Genomic DNA, 20,264 nt, shown 5'->3' with positions numbered 1-20,264 from the left:
AGTCTGCATTTCCATTTTGTGTTAGTAAAACACATGAAGATTTATGAAAGAAACATCATACTGGAGTAAATATCATCCTAGTAAATGTCATCCTGTCTAGGTTTTAGTATGAAAAATAGAGATATCAGTGTAGATAACTTGTGGTGCAATAGTATTTTCTAGCCATTGTTTGTTACTTGCTTATAAATAAACCATCAGTAGTTAAGTGGGGGGTGGGGAGGGGGGGGCAGTATACTTAAGTGTACTCTAAAATACAGTTCTATGGAACAGGGTTTTCTTCATTTTATTTCTTATTTATTTCTTACTTTCACTGTTAAAATCGGTGTAACTGAATATACTTTTAGTGGAAAATCATTTGTCTCTGCCTTGGACTATGTAATAAAGACTGAAAGCCAAATCCTTGTGTGTTGTAAATTGAAGTAATACTATTCTTGTTTCACGAGTGTGATGTGGCTAAATATGTATATCAGCATAATATGAAACTACTCATAGCAGAAGTGCCTTTTTTCCATTTTCTGTTGAATATTTTGCCACGCTGTCATAGAGATTCCATATTTAATTTTGTATTAGTCTAGCAAGATTTCCTCATGTCATCATTAAAGTTTAAACCAGATCTGTCATCATCTAACTTATAAAAAAGCATGGGATAGGAACTTGAAAAAAAATTGGATGTGTTATTTTGCACTACACAGCAGTATTATTGAACTAACAAGAAGAACATAAACTAAAGAAGAAATGCAAGTTAAGTAGAGCTGTCCAACAGCACTGATTCTAGCAAGATCTGAACATCTATCATGCTAACATACAACAAGCTGAAATACAGTGAACAAGTATTGCAAAAGCCTTCAGCGGTAAATCAAGAAGAAAACTAAGGTCATAGTTTAATGTCTAGTTTGAAGTACCTTAGCTGTTACAGAATTTGCATAACGAGCTGAAAACATCATTTCTGTACTAGGAACGTAACAAAGCTCATGGGTAAAATCCCTTGATTTGCTAACAGCCTAAAATTTGAAAAGATATTTTAGGTTTCTACAGTCCAATAATTAATTGAGCAACCTGACTGCAAATATCTTTAGTAAGACTAATGTTGTATTGTAGGCATAATGGTCTGAGGATATGAGGAAGCAAATTTTATTAGTAGAACATTAGCAAAAATAAGTTAAATGCTCTGTTTGTTTATCAAAAGACATGGATGTTCGCTGCAGAGAAAGTATCAAGTTGTTACACAATCTGTATATTTTCATTGTAATCCTTTAATAAAAATGTTTGTGTTTCTTGTGTACTTCACATACTATATTCACATCACAGTATACATTGATCATCATGCCCTTTTTTAATAGCTCAGCTCTAGAAAATGCTGTGCTATCTATCAACCAATACCAACAAATCACCTTGGAGGTTTTTGATTATCTGACTGCATTAAAGAACACCTACCTAAAAAAGGAGAACATGCAGATAGTTCATTTCTTTTTAATAACAGGCATACATACCCATTCCTATGATTCTGTAATGCATACACACAGAATGCATAGTACAGCACAGAGGACCTCAGTGAAGTTTTATATATAGAAGAAAGCAAATAAATCTTCAAAATTAACGGCCCTTCTGTGTGTCCCTTATGCATACAAATTTCTTGATGAGTACAAGTGAGCTAAAGCAAGCCAGCAGCTGCTCTCAGCCTGTTCCCAGTCTATGCAAGTCCCTCAAAAACCCTGTTGTCCTCAAGGAATGTATCTGCTGCCACCAGTAGTTCTACTAGCCCAATTACACAAGGCAACAGAATCCCAAAGCAATCCCAAAGCAAAACTGCATCAAACCCCGTGTTCCACTTGTCTCATAGACACCATCAAGCCACAAAACAATTGAGCTTAGCAGAACACATGCTGATGTGAGGAAAAGACTGGGAGGTAATGTGAACATACCAGAGTATGTTCACTTCCCAGTGACATATTTGGATGTAGAAGACATTCATAATAAGTAAGTTCACTGTGTCTGAACTGTAGAGGCTGACGTGAACTGTGATGGACAGTACTGGCAACTCAGCCAGCCTTCAATCTTACTGCAATTTTGTCTGCAAGGAAGAAAAATGAAAACTCACAATACCAACTTAGAGCTTCCCTGATCACTGTTCACATCTCAGACAGACAGCAGGGCTAATTCTATTTGTGATCCTAGGTACAGTGTAAGAACACTGCACAGATCCCCACAGATAAGATATAGCTGACCTCTGGGATGTAGAGCTACATGCAGTCCCCAAAAAGCCACAGCAAAATAACTCATCAAATTAAGAGCAGGACCTGATACTTTTCTAAGCACAGGAATCTTTACAGCCATCTCATATTCCTACTCTCTCTGTTATACTTCACAGTAAGGATCAGCACAACTATGCACGTAGACCTGCATTCAGCTTCTGCATTCAGCATCAAATTAATTTCTCAGAAACAAATGCAGTTTTGGAGTGATGTGAAATGGCAAGTTAAATCCCTAAATGCTGCCTTTGTGAGAACTATAAATGTAGCATGAAGATAAAAGACATTTATTGTGCATTACTCCAATTAATCACTCTAATTCAACATCCTTTTCTGGAGTGCACACAAATTTGCGTATACCCATAGATGCTCAAATAAAAGTATATTATTGAATGTTCACAGTACCTTTTGCTGTATGATACTTCTTAGATAATGTTTTACTTCACTGTTATTTTCATCATCGTTACAAAGGGAAAAACAATACTTCTCTTTTCACTTATCAAAATCCCCAAAATAAACATCAGTTACATTAGTAGAAACTATGCATTTAAGAAGAATAATCTAGAAAGGAGCACAAATGGGGAAAAAAAATTATGCAATAAGCAGAAGATTGTTGTTATGTTGGGCAATAAAGAGCAGTAGGGTAACTGTGTTTTCACCAGACAGGAGGTAATACAGCAACTACAAAGCAAAGGCAGAAATTTTAAAGAAAAAAGCAGGGAGAACATAGGGAGTATTGGAGGAGAGGGAGAAGCTTATTACAGCAGTCTGTGGAGGTAACCCCCTACATGACTTCTGAAAATTTCCATGATGGGTTTTATTCAATTGTAGATATTTCTGATTTCACTGAATTTCCATATACTGCACTGGTTCTTCTGTGGGTTTCTGTGGTTTTGTTTTGTTACTTTTCATTTTGTTTTGTTTTTTTATTTATTTGTTTGTTTGTTTTGTCTTTTTTCCCCAACGTACTTCTAAGTTATTTCATACTCCTGATGTATGTTTGTTCAGGACCTGTAAGAGATTTGCTGAAGTTTTACAGTGATTATATAAATATTACTGCTATTAGTGGTATTTCTTTAAAACAAAAACACTCTGAAAATTTTTCAAACAGGGTTTTGCTCATCCCTTACAGGTAGATTCATCAATCCATAGATTTGAAGGCAAAAAACAAATGCTATGATCTTCTGTTACAACTTTTTACGTAACCACCCTGCTAGATGATTTAATCTAGACCACTGTGTAATGTAATGAAAACAAGTGCATGATGTAGTCTTGATAATTTCTTTCTTTTAATTTTATATTTTATTTTAGGGATGGGAGGGGTGGTGTTCCTGATTTAATGAGTTTAAAGTTCAAAAACCCCCATGATACTTTGGTTCAAAACATATATCTGCTACATATGTTTTAAAAGTGAAGCTACTTGAACTGGGCAGTGCTTAACTTCCTATCTGTTGTGACAATTTCTGTGGGAGTTCAAGGACTGCCTGCTGTTAGAAACCACTTCCATGCATATGGGAATTTTTTTTTAAGTTTGCGCTTGTAAGATACAGTTCTTACAGGGATTAATTTGATCATTTCCCTTGAGTGAAATCAAGGCAGAGAGGCAGGCTTCTTCAGGCAATCCAGAGCATTTACCAGCTGGGTACTTCATCTGAATCAGGATGACATTCAACATCATTAGGAAAAAAAGAGATCATATCAAAACCTTCCTAATTCTCTGAAGAAATTAAACGAGACATTTCGAATTTCTCAGTATTCTCCATACAAGGCACAGTTTTCACATTTTCTACTCATGATGTATTACTTACTGCCAACTAGACATCTTTTCAGTGTTGGTGTAGAGAACCAAAGTTCCAAACACATGCATGTCATTTCACTAATGTGTTCATATACTGACCTCTGTCCTTCCTGAAAAAATGCATGTATGGGGGCAATGTTCTTCCAAGAGTCATATTCTCCAAGGGCTTTATTTACTTTTCCAGCATAATCCCAGTAGCTCCTACTCATTTAATTATTTGCTGTTATCTATGAAGGTGTCACAGTTACCTTCCTTAAGCATATATTTTTGTTCCCAAATCCATGCCTTGGTATCTATGTGCATTAAGACATACACAGATAAATTCCAGGAGCATTCAAACATGAGTTGGAACATGAAGTTGAAACAAACTCTCCAATCTCTTTAAAACTATCCTACTATTAAATAGTAAGAAGATATATATTTCAATAAAAAAACACCTCAGTTAGCTATTCACATTCAAATTTAAAACTTCCACTGCAGCACATCTAGTAGACATAAACACAGACAGTGTGTCTGTGAATGTGTAATTATGCTGCTAATTCTCCTAAATATACATTATACAGTGAACACAGAGTGTCTATACTACCTCTACAGCATAGCTTGTTTAGGAGCAAAAAAAAGCCTTCCCACATCTGAATTTCCAATGACAGAGATAATGATGGCAATATTAAAAGACAATGTAAATTCTATATCGAATACTTTAAAAAAAAATTAGTCTTATTGCTCTGTAATGAACTGTATTATTCCAGAGGCCATAAACAGAGAGGGAGATTATAGTTATCAGTGTCAGCAATAGAAGGCCTCCTGTTCAGAATTCATTTATGGACAATGCTTGTCCTCTCTATTAACAAGAAATTCATGTTATTACATAAAGCAAATATTCAGTAAAAAGGTTTAGTATGTACGTTCACAGACCCATTGAACAGTTATATAGAATTGGAAGAAAACTCAAGGAGGGGAGTTGAAAGTTATGGTTCTGTACTAGGTTAAAATTCAGTGAAAATATATGAAAGTACAAGTAGTTTCACCTTTATTCTATTTGCAAGAAACAGATTGAAAAAGAGAATATTTTGATGTTCAGGAGAAATAATTGAGTCAAATTAGAAGCTACATACCAAAGGAGGGTACATTGTCCATCTTGTTTTCTTGATTGCAGACTTCGGTGTTGACAATGTCATATATAATACAGTATAGTATTTAACGTATTTTCTCCAATCGGTTGTCAGTCCTGCCACAAGAGCAATCAGTTTGATCCTAGATAATGTAGGTAAAAGGTTTGTTTTTTTTTTTTTATAAACAACAGATATTGAAAGGAAGCTTGTTAGCTTGTAGTAGAAGGCTCTCAAGAGAACTCAGCAGAACATTAATATCATAATTCTGAGAAAATCAAATAACTTAGATGTGAGTCACCAGTAAAATTATTGAATTGCCTCTGGATAACTGTAGCTAATATTTTTGTATTATTTTTTTCAAAACACAGGCCCTATACCTAAATTTTTTGTTGTTGTTGTTCAAAAAACAGTAAATGCCAAGTAGCAAGAGGAACAGAAACACCCCTAAGGGGACTGTGACTGCAGGCAACCTACATTTGGGCAGAGAAACAACCAAGGTTACCAAGGTCCAAGAGTACTTGGACCACTGTGGTTGTAGATTATTTCCAGAAAACCTGAATCCCAAAGTGTAAATTTGCAATGAAGTAAGCAAAGTATTCCTGAGACTGGAGTTTACACTCATATGGTTGCATGGTTTGTGCAAATGCATTTCCGACTGCACACAGCTATATTTTGGCTTGAGAAGAGACAAAGTCACTCAAGCAATATCTGGTTTATGGACTCTAACTCTTCAGATAGTAAACGGTGGTTATCATCATGTCTAGGATGAAATTCCTCTTGACATAAGGGATGCTTGAAGAGGAAATCTCTTTCCTCTTGCAGTAGACACCTTTCCTCCAGCAAATCATCAGTCCTCAAGATATGAAAAATACAATGTTATCATTGACTGTCACAGTCTACATTGGCAACCCCATGTCATCACCTGTTTGATTAGTAGAGCGGAATGCTGGAATTAATTCACAAAGCAGCTCTCAGCAGTAAGCACTTATCATCATATTACAAATGGGGTTGAATCACTGGATAGGAGTGATTTAATCAAAATCATATTATCATCTATGAATAGAAAACAAGTTAGGTACCTCAAATGTACATTCAAACTACCCTCTAAGCTTTGTCATAGGATAATAATATAGATCAAGGATAAGAAGGGTATTAAGAGGATAATAATACAGATAAAGATACAGATAATAATCTGCACCTTTAGCTCTCATTATGCCAAACCAAAACCAACTGCAGGGACAAATTTCAGTCTACTCTGGACCTCCTACCTGGAATTGAACCCATTTGGTCATGGATGACCTATAATAGAGATCCTAAATTATTTTTCTCCTGAATCCTGATATTTTGTAAGCCTGCATTCAAATACCTTCTTAGTAGACACCAGGTTTTGCTAGAAGCAAAGCAAAGATAGGTGCACGATGCAGTGATGTCTGATGTCTGTAACGTCTTATACATCCAGTATTCACTCAAACATTCTCATCTTAACTTTAAAACTGTCACCAAAACCAACCAACATGAGGTACCTGATATATTTCTATATCTGGACTTTGTTCCCAGGAGTTATTTCATGCTCAAATTTTTGTATGGCTAGTGCTGCCACACAAATTCTATCTTCATCACTCCTCTGAATCCCCAAGAATAAAGAAAGGGTTCTTTGTTTAATAAGTGGGATATCTGCCCCCATTTTCAAGACATTTTTGCCTCCAAAGTGCAGATGTTTTCTTGCTGCCTCAGCCCTGAGTACTCTCACCTGCTTCTTCCAGCCAGTGTCAGCATCATAATTCATCTTTTTTCTTGTATTAGAAACCCATTTTGGAACCAACACATAAGGTGTAGCTACCTGCAATTCTTCAATTTGTCATCAGCGAGTTTACTAGAATAAATAATTTCACAGCAAATAAATAACGCTCTTGATGAAATATCACATCAATCTGGAAAGGTGATATTTGTGTTTTACAGCAGTACGGAATTTTACTTTTACATTCCGTATGCTATTCATCCTTCTGGCATTTGTAGAGTGAAATTCTCAAATCACACAGAAAAGAACACCACCACCTGGGCCATTTTCACCAGTGCTATAATTTATGAACTTAAGTGCTAGCCAACAATTTACTGCCTGTAATATAAATAGGAGTTAAGAAAATGCACACCTTAGAAATGTACTCTATACTTTAGCAGCAGATGTGAAAGAACACAAATAATCCAGTAGATGATTGGAAGATGGTTTCCTTTGCAAGGACAATGACAAGTGGAGATTCCTCTAAATTTTAATCTGTCTTTGTGTGCCATATCATCACGGCTGTGGTTTTGGATTTTATGAGACTGCACAGATATTACATGCCATTGTCCTTAACATCACCATATGAACATTTTTGACAAAACAACCTATGACTTTTCGACTCTGATTTTTTAGGGTGGTCTACAGAACTAGCTGAAATTCATTGATGTTAAATAACTAGATAATAAAAATCATCTACACTAAGATATGAATTTGATGACAGGTTTTGGCTCTCATTCTAAATGCAATCATTTCATAGAATCATAGAATCATAGAATCACAAGGTTGGAAACGACCTACAAGATCATCTAGTCCAACCGTCTCCTCATCACCATTGCCACCACTAGCACTAAACCATATCACGCTGCACATCATCCAGACGCCTCTTGAACACTGCTTTCCTTTCCCCTCCCAGAAATATTTTCCCTCTCTTTCTGACATCCACTTCTGCATGGAACATTTTCCCCTTTGGACTGCACTTTGCTTGAATTTACTGCTATTAGCTCAGATCTACAGTGGACTGGTGTGCCAGACAGCATCTCACCATCTCCCACCTGCAGTAATCACTTTCACCTCATCTAGAACTTGCTCTACAGGAAAGTGAGACCATTACACCTACAGCAGTAATACAATCACTTCCCCTCTCACATGTAATTGTGCACATTTATATTTTGCTTGCTATCTCACTGACAGCCAGCAGGCTGTGCTGAGGGATCAGTTTTCTCTATCAGAAAAAATGCTGAGAACTATTTTCCCAAAGGCACTGCAGAGAGAACCTGCACGTCTGCCAAAGAAAAGCACCTGTCTGCCCAGGATTGAGAAGAGGAAAGATGTACATTTCCACATCAAAATAAAAGAGCAGCTTGTTACCTTGGGCATTATTCCATGCGCTATCAGAGTTTGTATCACACAATTTTATATACCTCTAGTAGCAACAACTAAAATATTTCTTGAACACAAAATGATAATATAGGTATTTTCCCCTTGATAGCTAGCAGTAAGTACTTACTTACTTCCAGCCTATGATAACGTCAGAAGAATTACAACCCCTTTCCAAAAAATGAAATAATCAAACACGACAATTGAGAAGCCAGGAATGGAATGAGATGGCCACGTCCTCTCTTTGTCACTGGTAAACATCTCATCTTCAACCCCACTGAGAAAGTCTGAATGCCAAGGAAAACCCAGTATTTTTATTTTTATTTTTAAGCTGATATAAAACAAGTACCTGAATCATAATGAGAAATTTTATTTCTCTTTTTATAGAACTTCAGAAACTATTACATATTTTGTGCTACAACAGAAGGTTTCTCTCACTTGCCTGCATATCAGAATTCCTCTCATATCAGAATTCCTGCAGCAAGTATGCAAGGAAAGATCCTAAGGAAACAGCTCTAGTTTTTGTAGGATTTTGGCTTACATATCCAGAAATAAAAGAGGTAGCAGAAACACTTGGTTCTGTGTGAAGCAGGAAAAGTAAAAGCACAGGCTGAGATCAGATTAAATCTCACTTGGAATGTGGTGCCTCATGTTGTTTTCACAACCACATGTTGCAAAGTAAAAGAAAAACAAAATCATCACTTGGTGAAAGTAAAGCTTTGTGGGAAGCAGCATCAAGACAATGCTCTCCTTCTATGAGGAAGAAATCCCCTTCTTTTCTCCCACTTATTCAGCTCCCTCTTCCTTCTTTGCCTGCCCACACAATATATCTTCCTCCCTTGTAACAGCTCTGGCAGCTACTGAACTTCTCTATAAGCCAATGTTACTCAGTATTGCCATAGAAAGTTATCCATCTTGTTGGGTCTGTTCCTTGCTGCCTGACACTACTGAGTTAACAGAGGTGCTAAGAAATGAGCAGAGCAACATGAGGCAACAAGTGGGAGCATGTAGGATGCTGGGGGAAGAAAGGGTGCACTTCTTTCTGTGCAGCTGTAGAGATGAGCTCACTTCATAGGAAACACCCCTCTGTGGTGCTCTGTCTACTTGGCCTGGACAGCTAAACTGAAACTTTTTACAAAGATCCCAGTTCCTTCTTAATTGAAACTGGCTGCACTGAGAGTTGAAAAAATCCAACCATGTCTCACACCTTTCAGAAGAAAGCATAAAGCATGAGGTATTCCTTAGTGGTAGCTACAGCAAACAATGAAAGAGAATTAGCTAATTTAAAAACAGAACTCCCAAAACTGCATTGCCAGACAGTGGAAAGCGTTTCTCACTCAAACCACTCCTTGATTCTTCCTGGCTCCAAATTACTCAGTTTACTATTAATAATAGTCCCAAGAAGAATTAACTTGTTTTTAGGAACCAGCAGGTCCTATCTTATTATGTAGCAGCAAATTGAAAAAATCTGCAGTGAAAAAAAAAATATGATAAGCAAAATACTCCTTCGTTTCAACTTTAATTGACAAGTGCAAACATAAGGCTCTCGTTCCCGAAGCTGTGAGCATCGCTACATTAAAATCAAGTCACACATGTGGGCAACAAGCAGGGAAAAGGCAGTGCTGAGTTCAAACACTGTGCCTTGAATTTGCAACTAGTGAATCAAATAGATTTAGAAGATAGAGTATTAAATTACTACCTGCCTACTGTTGCAGGCCCTCTCCCTGCATAGTTGATATCCTTGAGGATATTCCTTTAGGTATGGCTATCCCTGTCTACACAGAGTTTAACGGAGTAGGCTCATCAATTCCTCTTTTTAGCTGTTCCTCAACACTGAAAGCTTTACACGACAGCACTGTCATTATTACGTACACGTGGCATTTTATCAGGAGAGTAATTATGCTAAGCATTCAGGAGTAAAGTACCTAAATATTTCCTAGATTGGCATTAGTCTGCTTTCACATGATAGAGAAATGTTTTCCAATCTTCTTTTCTTTATATTAAGGTTGCATAAGTAAAACAATCATAAGCAATTTCAAGATCCAGAATAATGTGTGCAGGTCCTAAGGCATCTAGGACCCAGGGAGCACTAAAATTCATACAATTCCTAAGGTACAATCTAATCATATAAGCAGTATGCCCTTTAGAAATGCAACAAACTTACATTCTCAAAATGGACCTCATATGTACCAGATGGGATGGATAAGCCCCTGACACTGTGGTAGCTAGCACGGTTTCCCAAGGAAGTGAATTTTCAGTGTTAAAGGCTGAGTAACATGAAATCAGTCATTTCATGGTAATGCATTAAGGATGATGAACTTTCAAGGAATTACATGCGTATTCTATTTTTAAGTTTCTGCCAGCTCATAAGCCACTCCCCTAGATTTTTACCACAAAGAAATAAAATAGAAAAACAATAATTTTTCCAGAGCTGACAGATTTTGCATCTTTACTCACAGCAAATTTCAAGACATTTAGTACTCTCTTTAACAACTATCAACCTTTTCTTCCATATTGGATTGCCTAGCTTTTGGCAAGTTTAGTTCCTGTCAGTCTTATGCACAGAAACAAGAATTTCATAGATCATAGCTGAGAGAATTTTGGTCCTGTTTGCCACCTCAATTTTTATTTCATTTAGTAGAGGACCTAGTTCTTGAAAAAGAAAGAACATGGAAGCTTGGAGCAGATCAAAATAGGATAAGTCAAATGTTCAAGGAATGCTGAATGACATCTTAAAATGTCTGCTGCTTCAAAATGTCTCACACGAAACAGGAAATACCATTCTGGCACTTTTACTACAAGAAAACCACTTCGGTTTCCTGCTAACAGAAAGGCATTTCTTACATAAATAAGGCTAGCAAGGCTCTCATTGCAATTAGTCACTCCTGTGTCACCAAAATATATAGGGAGGTAGGAAGGGGAAATTTCCACCACAGCTCAAGAATTTTCCTTACATGGATTTCCTTGATACTTTAAGAGACAGAAAATACAAGTTTTTATATTAAGTTTGTAGGAGACAACTAAGCTCACAGGCTTCCATATGAGAAACAGCATGCTTATACTTTTTTTTTTTTCTAGTGAAAACTGATTTAAAATTCCCACATTCTACACAGTTTTAAGCCAAATATCACCTTTTTTCCCCCCGCATTCCTGACTGACATAAAGCATTTTTTTTTCCCATATGAACATTTCCTCCAAAAAGAAAATTATCTCTAGAAAAGGAGGTTATATTACATAATTTATTCCTGTTTCCACTGCAACTCAGTATTGAGTAAATCACCAGAATTATATGCAGAAACAATTCTCAAACCCAGCATGACACTTTTCCTATCTTAGGCAAAGAAATGTGATCTCAACTCACTCCGGTAGCTCATGCGATCTACAGCCTCAAAACAGAGAGATCTGATTTCCAGAAAAGCTACCAGAGACAGACGTAACACCTCCCCACAGTATGAGTCAGTAATGCAGTCCTTCCAAATTGAGACCAACCAAATTTATGCTCAGGTACCAGTTATCCTAAATATGACTGAGCAGAGCAAACAGTTGTCCAAGCTTCTCCTGCTGACAATGGCTCCCTGTCACGTCCATCAGTTGCAGCCGTTGTCCCAAGTATTGTTCTTCTCCATCTGTGTCTCTCACATTGCCGAATGGATGAATTGATTGATGAATCCAGGTGAGAAATGTTGCATTAATTAATAATGCTAGAAAATTAATCCCATTTTATTAACATTTTCACTTCTTATTTCCCATGCTTTCCATTTGTTTGGGATCTAAAAAGCAGCTGAAAAGAATGGAGAGAACACTGCACTTGCATAAAACCCATATATTTTTCTTGAACACACAGGAATTCTCTAAAATAATATCTGAATTAGAAGTAACCCTGATCAATAATTTTCTGCTCTTTTCTAAGAGGGTGATACAACCCATCCTGAGATTTCCAAAAACTCAGTAGCTCAACAATAATTACCTACTAACCAATGGAAATAGAGTAATTTAAAGTTATTTTAGGCTATTTTAACAAAGTCAAAAAAAAAAAAAAAAGTAGAATTCAGGCAGTCTGAGGACATTTGTCTCTGCATTTAAGAAATCTGTTTTGCATATCATGGTATAAACTGTGTGAAAAACGTTGTATAGGCTCCCTACTTCTTTCCGTAGTGTGATTCAGATCTACTTCAGCAAATGGAGTTGGCTAGGAATTTATGCAGAACTGCAGGGCACTGACTAGTGCAGTCAGCAACAGAGCAGTTAAGCATGTCTTTGCTCATAAGATCTAACTATTGAAGATGCTTTTGAAAAGAAATTGCATTTACATGCCTTGCTTCTGCATGGTCAGAAATTATCACTTATACGATGGTTTCCTAGTAATATCAGCTTTTGAATAACCTCAGGTTTTTACCTGCTTCCCCATTTAGTCATTGCTACCCACTTCCAGGTATCATCTAACTTCTAAGCCCCACCAGCAAATTAACTAACTCCAGTTATTAAGTCCTATGCCAACATTGTTCCTGACCCTCACATTCCTAAAACCTTTTATAATTGAGGCAATGATGCAATCCCGAGAGCAGCTCTGCATTCAACCAGCTACCATCTGCTCAAGTATCCTTCTCCAGTAATGTCTATATCAAAGGAAATCTGCTGACTGTTAACATTGCAACATTAACAATTGGAATTACTGCTTAGTAGGTGGAAAATATTTCATGTTACTACTATTTGTTCTCTTGATCAAGATACAATAAAATATATCTCTGATAAGAACAGGTGAATATGCTGTATTTTGCTTTAAAAGATAAACCCCATTAAAAACTAATGACAGTATCTTTACAAGATAGCAAACAGAAGAGCAGATTCCCACAGTACTTGTAGTGGCATCATTTGGAGTATGGTGGGTTAATTCTTGCTTTTCAAAACTCTGAAAAGTTCCTCCTACTTGCATTAATGCTGAATATGGAAAAGCAAAAAAAAAACCCTTGCCTTAAAATACACAGATTTTCTTCATCTGAATCACAAAGCTAGATTGAAAACAGAATAAGCAGTTACAGTAGAAGTATCAAGGTACTCTCCATTCAAGAGCCCTTTCAGTGATTTATACTGGAACAAAGAGGCATTTCAAGTCAACATGCAAGCACTCTCACCTAAGTGAGTCTGGTCCATGTCATCCTATTAACATTAGGAAATTCAGCATATATAAATATATAAATAAAACATATATACAGTACATAGTCACATTCATATAAGCCATAAAATGACATATATTTACAAAAACATTTGCAGCTATGCTTTGTTTTCAGTTCCACTTAAATCAGGAATTTAAGTTTTTAGCTTCTGCCTTGGAGACTTGATCACCTTGCTTGATTTGAGAGTTTGGAATGAACTTGTACCCTATCTACTCATGCTTCTTTAAAATATGGAAGAAGCAAGTAGCCTTCCAGGAAGTTCTGCCAAATCCATAAGAGAAGTTGAAATATGTTGAGATATTATTTACCTCACTGAAGAGCGATTTACATGTAACCAAACACAGAGAGACCTTCTGTTCTTGAAGAATGGCAGTACTTTGATCTGGTCCATAAATAAATGTCAGTGTCATACAACATTAGGCATTACAAAACTGGGTGTCTGAGAGTGGTGTGTAGTAAAAATTTATGCATAATTTCTACTCACTTTTTCTTGGTTTAGACTGGTAGAGCAGTCAAAGTGAATGAACGTAGAGATGAAAAAAATATATAAATTTTGAGTTACCATACAGGGTCAAAAAGTAGATAGAAGATTACATACTGTTGGCATTGTTGTAGATTCTTTTATCAGTAAGTTCAATGATTAATACAACCTCAATGATCTGACATTTATATAGTCCATATTATACAGCACTGTGACTTCCAGGAATTGCACATATACCACTTCTCCTAGTATGGAAAAAATATTTGTTCACTGCTTCATAAAACATTCTTCTTAACCCAGATTCAAGCATCCTTTTTTTGATTTAGAGGAATTTACAAAAGGAAATAAAGTTTTGCAGGAGGGGCTGTTTAACTTATGAAGAACACTTGACAAAAAAATCAACCTCACAATGCAGCAGTTTAAAGTGTCTGTATGTGAAGACTCTTGGGGAAAAAAATCTTGCAGTCAACTGTCAATCCATGGCTTCATATAGCACTTTCAGTGACAGGCAGTGGAGTTGTCTCTTGCTCCTCACTGTTCTCTGTAGACACATCCTGGACCTCCTGCTGCTGATAGATGTCTTGAACTAGCATGATGTTTGTGTTCCTCCACTCTCTGTATTTCATCGCCGTCAACTTTGGGTCCTCTAACAACTGGTTAATTGTAGCCAAGTCATGTTCCTTACACTAGGAAGAGATCAAGAGGTTATTTCTCATAAACGCTGTCAAGATCACCATCCATAACAAATCACCCTTGGAACATTACAGAACCATGTCACAGGGAGATGGCCAATGATCCATTCTCTTGGCAACTTGTTCTAATTTTTATAATCAAGGTTATTGAAGTCAAGTCCACAGCAAAAATTCCTCCTGGTTGAAGGAGAGATTATGATTTTATGCAGTTGTTTTGTTTTGCTTTGCTTTTATAGGATTCTTAGCAAAACTTTATGAATGAAAAGTTGAGAAAATTAGACACTGGTTCATATGCTGGCAGTGTAGCCTTTAAGTAGTTAGTGTACATGTGGGTGCTAATACATTAGTCACCGGATCTTAACAAATCTGGCCTCTACTTCCAGACAGGAGCAGCCTAGACTGTATAATGTGAATACCCTGGTTCAGTTGAAAAACAGGGGCAGTCATGTCATGATACAGGGAAGCTAAGAGACTTGATGTCACAGAATCACAGAATGGTTGAGGTTGGCAGAGATCATTTGGTTCAACTCCTACTCAAGCAGGGTTGCACAGAGCAGGGTGCCTAGAACCACGTTCAGGCAGCTTTTGAATAACTTCAGCGATGGAAAATCTACCAACAATACAGGTAACCTGTGCCAGTGCTGTTACCCAAAATACACTTACGTTCACATGGAACTTCCTGTGATTCCTTTTATGTCCACTGTCCCTTGTCCTCTCACTGTGTACCACTGAAAATAGTCTAGTTCTATCCTCTTTTCACATTTCTTTCTTCTCTATTGCCAAGTGTTTCATCATACCTGAGAAAACTATGCCTGCAATTGGCTTCAAAACTCCTTGTCAACACATACATATTCAGAATACTTCCTGACTGTAGCAATAGGCTGCCATCACATCCATATCCCACTGTTATTCTAATCAACAATTTTAACACCTCTGAACTTTTCAAGTAGAAAAAAATCATTAAACTGTTGGTTTACATTGGTCCTATCTTCAAAACCAATCCTTGTATGAGAGCTTCTGGCATCAGTGTGTAGATACACTGGTAGCCTAAGAGCTAAAGAATAAATAAGGAAAAAGAAGGGAGGAGTGTTTACAATGCACAGACATGATGGCAAAAAGCCATACTGCAGATTTTTTCTGCAGCACTAAATCTATTTTCCCACATTCATTAAGATTGTGACGCATTTGCACACAGCTTCTTTCTCTTCTTAACAACCCAAAGTATGTCTTGTTAATGATATATCATGGCAGAAACATTTATCTGTCATTAAAAAAAATTGTGTCAAAAGACAAAAATTAAGATTACACTGAATGTTGCATTAATCTTTTGCCTTAAAACTAAGAGGTTTCTGTCTAAAGCACTGTAAATATAGATCAGATGCAAAGCTTCTCTGATCTTGAAATTTCCAGTAGACCATTTCAAATTATCTCATGCCTCACATTTTATGTTAATATGATTGCCTTTAAAAGCACATCATCCTACTGATGCAAAGAATATAGCACATTCCCACTACAAGCATTTTCTCTTCAGACAGGCAAAGACTGCTGTGCATAGAACTCTGTTTGTGTCTGTCAGACACTGCAATATATTTGTCTTGTCAATACTCCAATCCCTTAACTTGAAGAAAGAAAAGAAATCAACACATTTTATGCATTGTGAACAGTCCAAAAATGATTTTTCCATACTAAATACAAATGTTAGACAAGTCTAAGTTTGTAGGCACTGCTAATGACAGTTTATACGATACTCCTGGGTTAAATTGTTGTAAAGCTATTCTCCTTGCTCATGTCTGACAGAAAGGCTTCTAGGTTTGCATTCAGATCCAAACTAATAAAATAGATTACTGCACAGCATACAACTCCATTGTGTACTAACTGGTTCTTATGTTTATTAGGGAGGTACATATTAGGGAAAGACTTAGATACATGCTTCCATATTTGTTTTCCTGTGTCATAAAATAGGTGTGTTTTTTAAACTTTCTGTTTTATAATAAGCTGAACTGCATTCCTGATGCAGAAGGATAATATGGTTATACCATGTCATAAGAGACCCATTTATCCTGAGGAGAAACTTCACTAGGTCTCATACGGAGCCTGGAAGTCCTGAAAAAGGCAGGATATCTGCAGTCCAATTTGACTTTTAGACTGTGTTTTCAGAAAGTTTAAGACAAGCCTGGTTGCCAAAGCCAAGCCTCTTGTTGCAAGTAATCACTGATTGTGATGATCAGAGAAGTTTTTACTCGAACTTCTTCGGGGTGCTATGTCTGAAGCCAAATACTCTTACCAAAAATATGAAAATCGAATCCTATTTCTAGCAAAGCCCTTATTTGGCATTTATTCTTTCTCTTTAGAACTTAAATGTTACGGCTATGCTTTCTGTTTGATTGAATACCATTCATAAGCAGGTTTTGAATTCCCATGGCATTCAAAATGATACTGGGTAAGCAGTCTCATAAATCTTCATATTCCAGACAAATTTACTGGCCTTTTCATGGAATGTTCCCCTAATCCCTCCACCCCTTCAGTCCACAGTACGTTTGCAACATAAAAGCAGGATGCTTTTGTTATTAAATATATTTGTTATAGGAGGTCTTTACAAAGGCTTTGGCACATCCTGTACATTCCCCAGTAATCACAAAGAAATCTTTTCTGGCTCATGGTCATTTTTGTGTCCATCATCAAGGTACTTTTTCTGCTCTTCCTTTTTTAAGGCTCCCTTGTTTATGGCATTCAGCTGAGCTTGCAGGTTTCCCAGCTAACTAAGAGAGATGTTCTTTATTAAATTCTCCAAATGGGCTGGAATTTATACAAAAAGGTCCCTTCTGAACTATTGCCTCCGCTCCCAGATCAAGTTTAACAACAAAACACAGACCACAATTCTGACTAAAAGAGAAAACAATTTCAGAAACTTAACAAACTCTCTGGAGCTTAAAGTTAGTCTGTAATTAGAGTTTGGCTTTATTCTTTTCTCAGCCAAACTATTTCTTTCTCTCAGGCTTTTCCTTGGCTCAATCTGTAATCTCACCTTTAGTGTGCTGTTCAGCATTCGAATTTTGTGGAGTTTCTCATTAATGGAGGGGTTTTTGCTGCGTTTGATAAATGACTTCCTAAGCTCCTTCTTGGTTGACAGCCGGCGATCACCAATGGGAGACAGACTTGCTTGTTCTAATGACTTGTAAAGTCTCTCCATCTCATCATCATCACATTTTTCATGATCTGCAAAGTAAAAAATAAAGTATGTATGAGAATATGAATATGGCAGCAGATAACAGAAACATTATGTTCAGCAATTAGAAAGACTCGGCCAAGTCAAAAAGTAATGGTACTATAATCAAAACCAAGGGCAGTTCTTAGGGTAATCATGCAGATGAGAATGACATACAGCCAAACTCAAATGTTTTTAACGATCAGGTTATGATTCATACAGATATGAGCATATGTTTTCACTGTTCAAGTGTTTCTTTAATGCTCTATACACACCACAGACTTTGAATAACTGTCAGTAGCGCTACACTCAAATAGCAAGCTAATTTGATAGCATCTACACCGATTTACCTTTCCCTTTCATGCTGCACACAGTTAAGCACACTTCTAGCTAACAATATACATGCCAGATTCTGTTTGGTACACCAACTTCTTGTCAGGTATTGATAATTATTGAAAACACAGCAAAGAAGTGAAACACAGAAATATGTCAGAGGCTACAAGAGAAGATACCTAGGAAACAGATTAAAACAGGACACCTTGGGTCACCTAATGCCTAAATCTCAAACTTCACAGTGCACAGCACAAAATTTGCTTGTGGTGCCTCAGAGTAAAGCCTTAATTACCCCTCGCTCAATTGCTTTGACAGTTCTGAAGCTGCAGCATCATCTTCCATGTCAGACAGGACACAAAAGGAAAAGTTAGCAAGCAGCTGAGAACAGAAGAGGATAAAATAAGATTTAACAAAATGAAGCAAAGACCTTTTTTCAGAATAAAACAACTTTAGAATGAACAAGCAGGAGCTCAAAATGTGCCAAGCACTGACTGAGGCTTTTGACAGAAGGCCATTTTCAGCAAAAAGCTGTACCACTTCTTCCTCAGAGCACATTGAAGTTTTTTCTATTCCAATATTTGCTAAAGGAAAATCTTAATGTCATTGGTGTTCTCAGGATGCCAGTAAGTACCTCAAGAGCCACTGGGATGATTTTCATGTTTATTACACTGGAGACAGTGGTTTCAGCTCTTCTTAAATGCAGCCCTCCATGTGCCAGCTGAACTGGCAGCGTGTTTTTTCTTTTAATTGAAAGTTAAACATTGACTTTTCTAAATCATCCTTAGTCAGCAAACATAAGGAAAATGTGCTCTTGCTCCCTCCTATTACAGCAAAAAGACTTCTCCAGCTTCCAGTGCACTCAGAAAGGAGTCTGCTCCTTATCTTTTCCATATTTTAAAAAGTACAGCATCCTCCTACATTCCTCTCTTTTCTAAATATTTAGGTTACAAGAAAGGTTTATGACATGCTACAAATATTTGCCTTCACTCTGTTGCTGGCCTTTTTTTCACCACTTTGTGATTCTAAAAAGGCTGCTGTAATTTGACAAGGACTAAATATAGCTTCCATCACTGGTACAGTGCAGAGAGAGGAAAAAGAGAACTGTTGTATATTTAACAAGCTGTGGGAAATAGGAAAAAAAAAAAAAAAAAGCGTAAGGCATAATACACTGCAGTAGTATTTCCTGAAAACTGTTGGCTCATGCCATGAGGCTCGTAATTATAACTAGCTTCCTGCTTTCTTACTTGGGATGAAGCAGCTGTTTGTTCCATTAGGCAGTTCCTGCACAGCACTGGCTCAGTCATGTTGCAGACCTCACCCATCAAGACTGCACACCGTATCATTTGCAAATGTAAGCTGTTCTTTATCAGATATCCAAGAGCATACCAACAGAAAATAATTTATTGACCAGACAAATACAAAGTCAGTGTTCCATTTATTTTTTGAGTCTAACTCACAGTGCTAACCTTAAAACTGTTACAAAGCAGCAGCCATGAGAAAACACCTCTCTGAATATGCTTCTTCTGTCAGGTACTGACAGTAGAGGTTAAGTACTCTTATATCTTCTGTGCATTTGTGGGTAAGGTAAGGAGGACCAGACACTCGGCACAGAAAAAGAAGCAGGAACTAGTGTAAGAAGAACCTAGCAGAAGGCTCCCTGATCATGCATATGATCAGTACTGTGCATTTAGCTCCTGTATTTTACAAGTTTGCAGCCTCAAACTCCTCTCCTATTACTTATTCTTCCACTACTCCCATTCCCAGAAGGAATCAGGTAATTTCACAGAATCACAGAATGGCTCAGGTTGGAAGGGACCTCGAGGATCACGAATCTCCAACCGCCTTGCCAAATGCAGGGCCACCAACCTCCCTATTTAATACTAGACCAGGCTGCCCAGGGCCCCATTCAATCTGGCCTTGAACACCTCCAGGGATGGGGCATCCACAACCTCTCTGGGCAGTCTGTTCCAGTACCTCACCACTCTCTCCATAAAGAATTTCCCCCTGACATCCAACCTAAATCTCCCCTCCCTCAACTTAAAACCATTTCCCCTTGTCCTGCA

The 20,264-nt window shown here is 37.2% G+C and overlaps 1 protein-coding gene across 10 annotated transcripts in view; it reads right to left on the bottom strand.

Annotated features, from left to right (window-relative positions):
• Window positions 1-13: 13 nt before the first annotated feature.
• The window catches only part of IPCEF1 (interaction protein for cytohesin exchange factors 1), a 77,576-nt gene continuing 57,325 nt past the window's right edge, over window positions 14-20,264 (bottom strand). For all 10 annotated transcript variants that reach the window (XM_048935109.1, XM_048935107.1, XM_048935111.1 and 7 more), the window contains 2 exons: window positions 17,689-17,879; window positions 14-14,657 (listed from right to left, as the gene is read on the bottom strand). In XM_048935109.1, coding sequence (XP_048791066.1) covers window positions 14,457-14,657; window positions 17,689-17,879 — 392 coding nt within the window. In that variant the 3' untranslated portion in view covers window positions 14-14,456. The remainder of the gene's footprint in view (window positions 14,658-17,688; window positions 17,880-20,264) is intronic.

This window comes from Lagopus muta, chromosome 2, assembly GCF_023343835.1.
Source record: "Lagopus muta isolate bLagMut1 chromosome 2, bLagMut1 primary, whole genome shotgun sequence".
NCBI classification, from domain to species: Eukaryota; Metazoa; Chordata; class Aves; order Galliformes; family Phasianidae; genus Lagopus; species Lagopus muta.
Note: the sequence above shows the minus strand (reverse complement) of the source record. Positions and strands in the feature narration are given on the sequence as shown.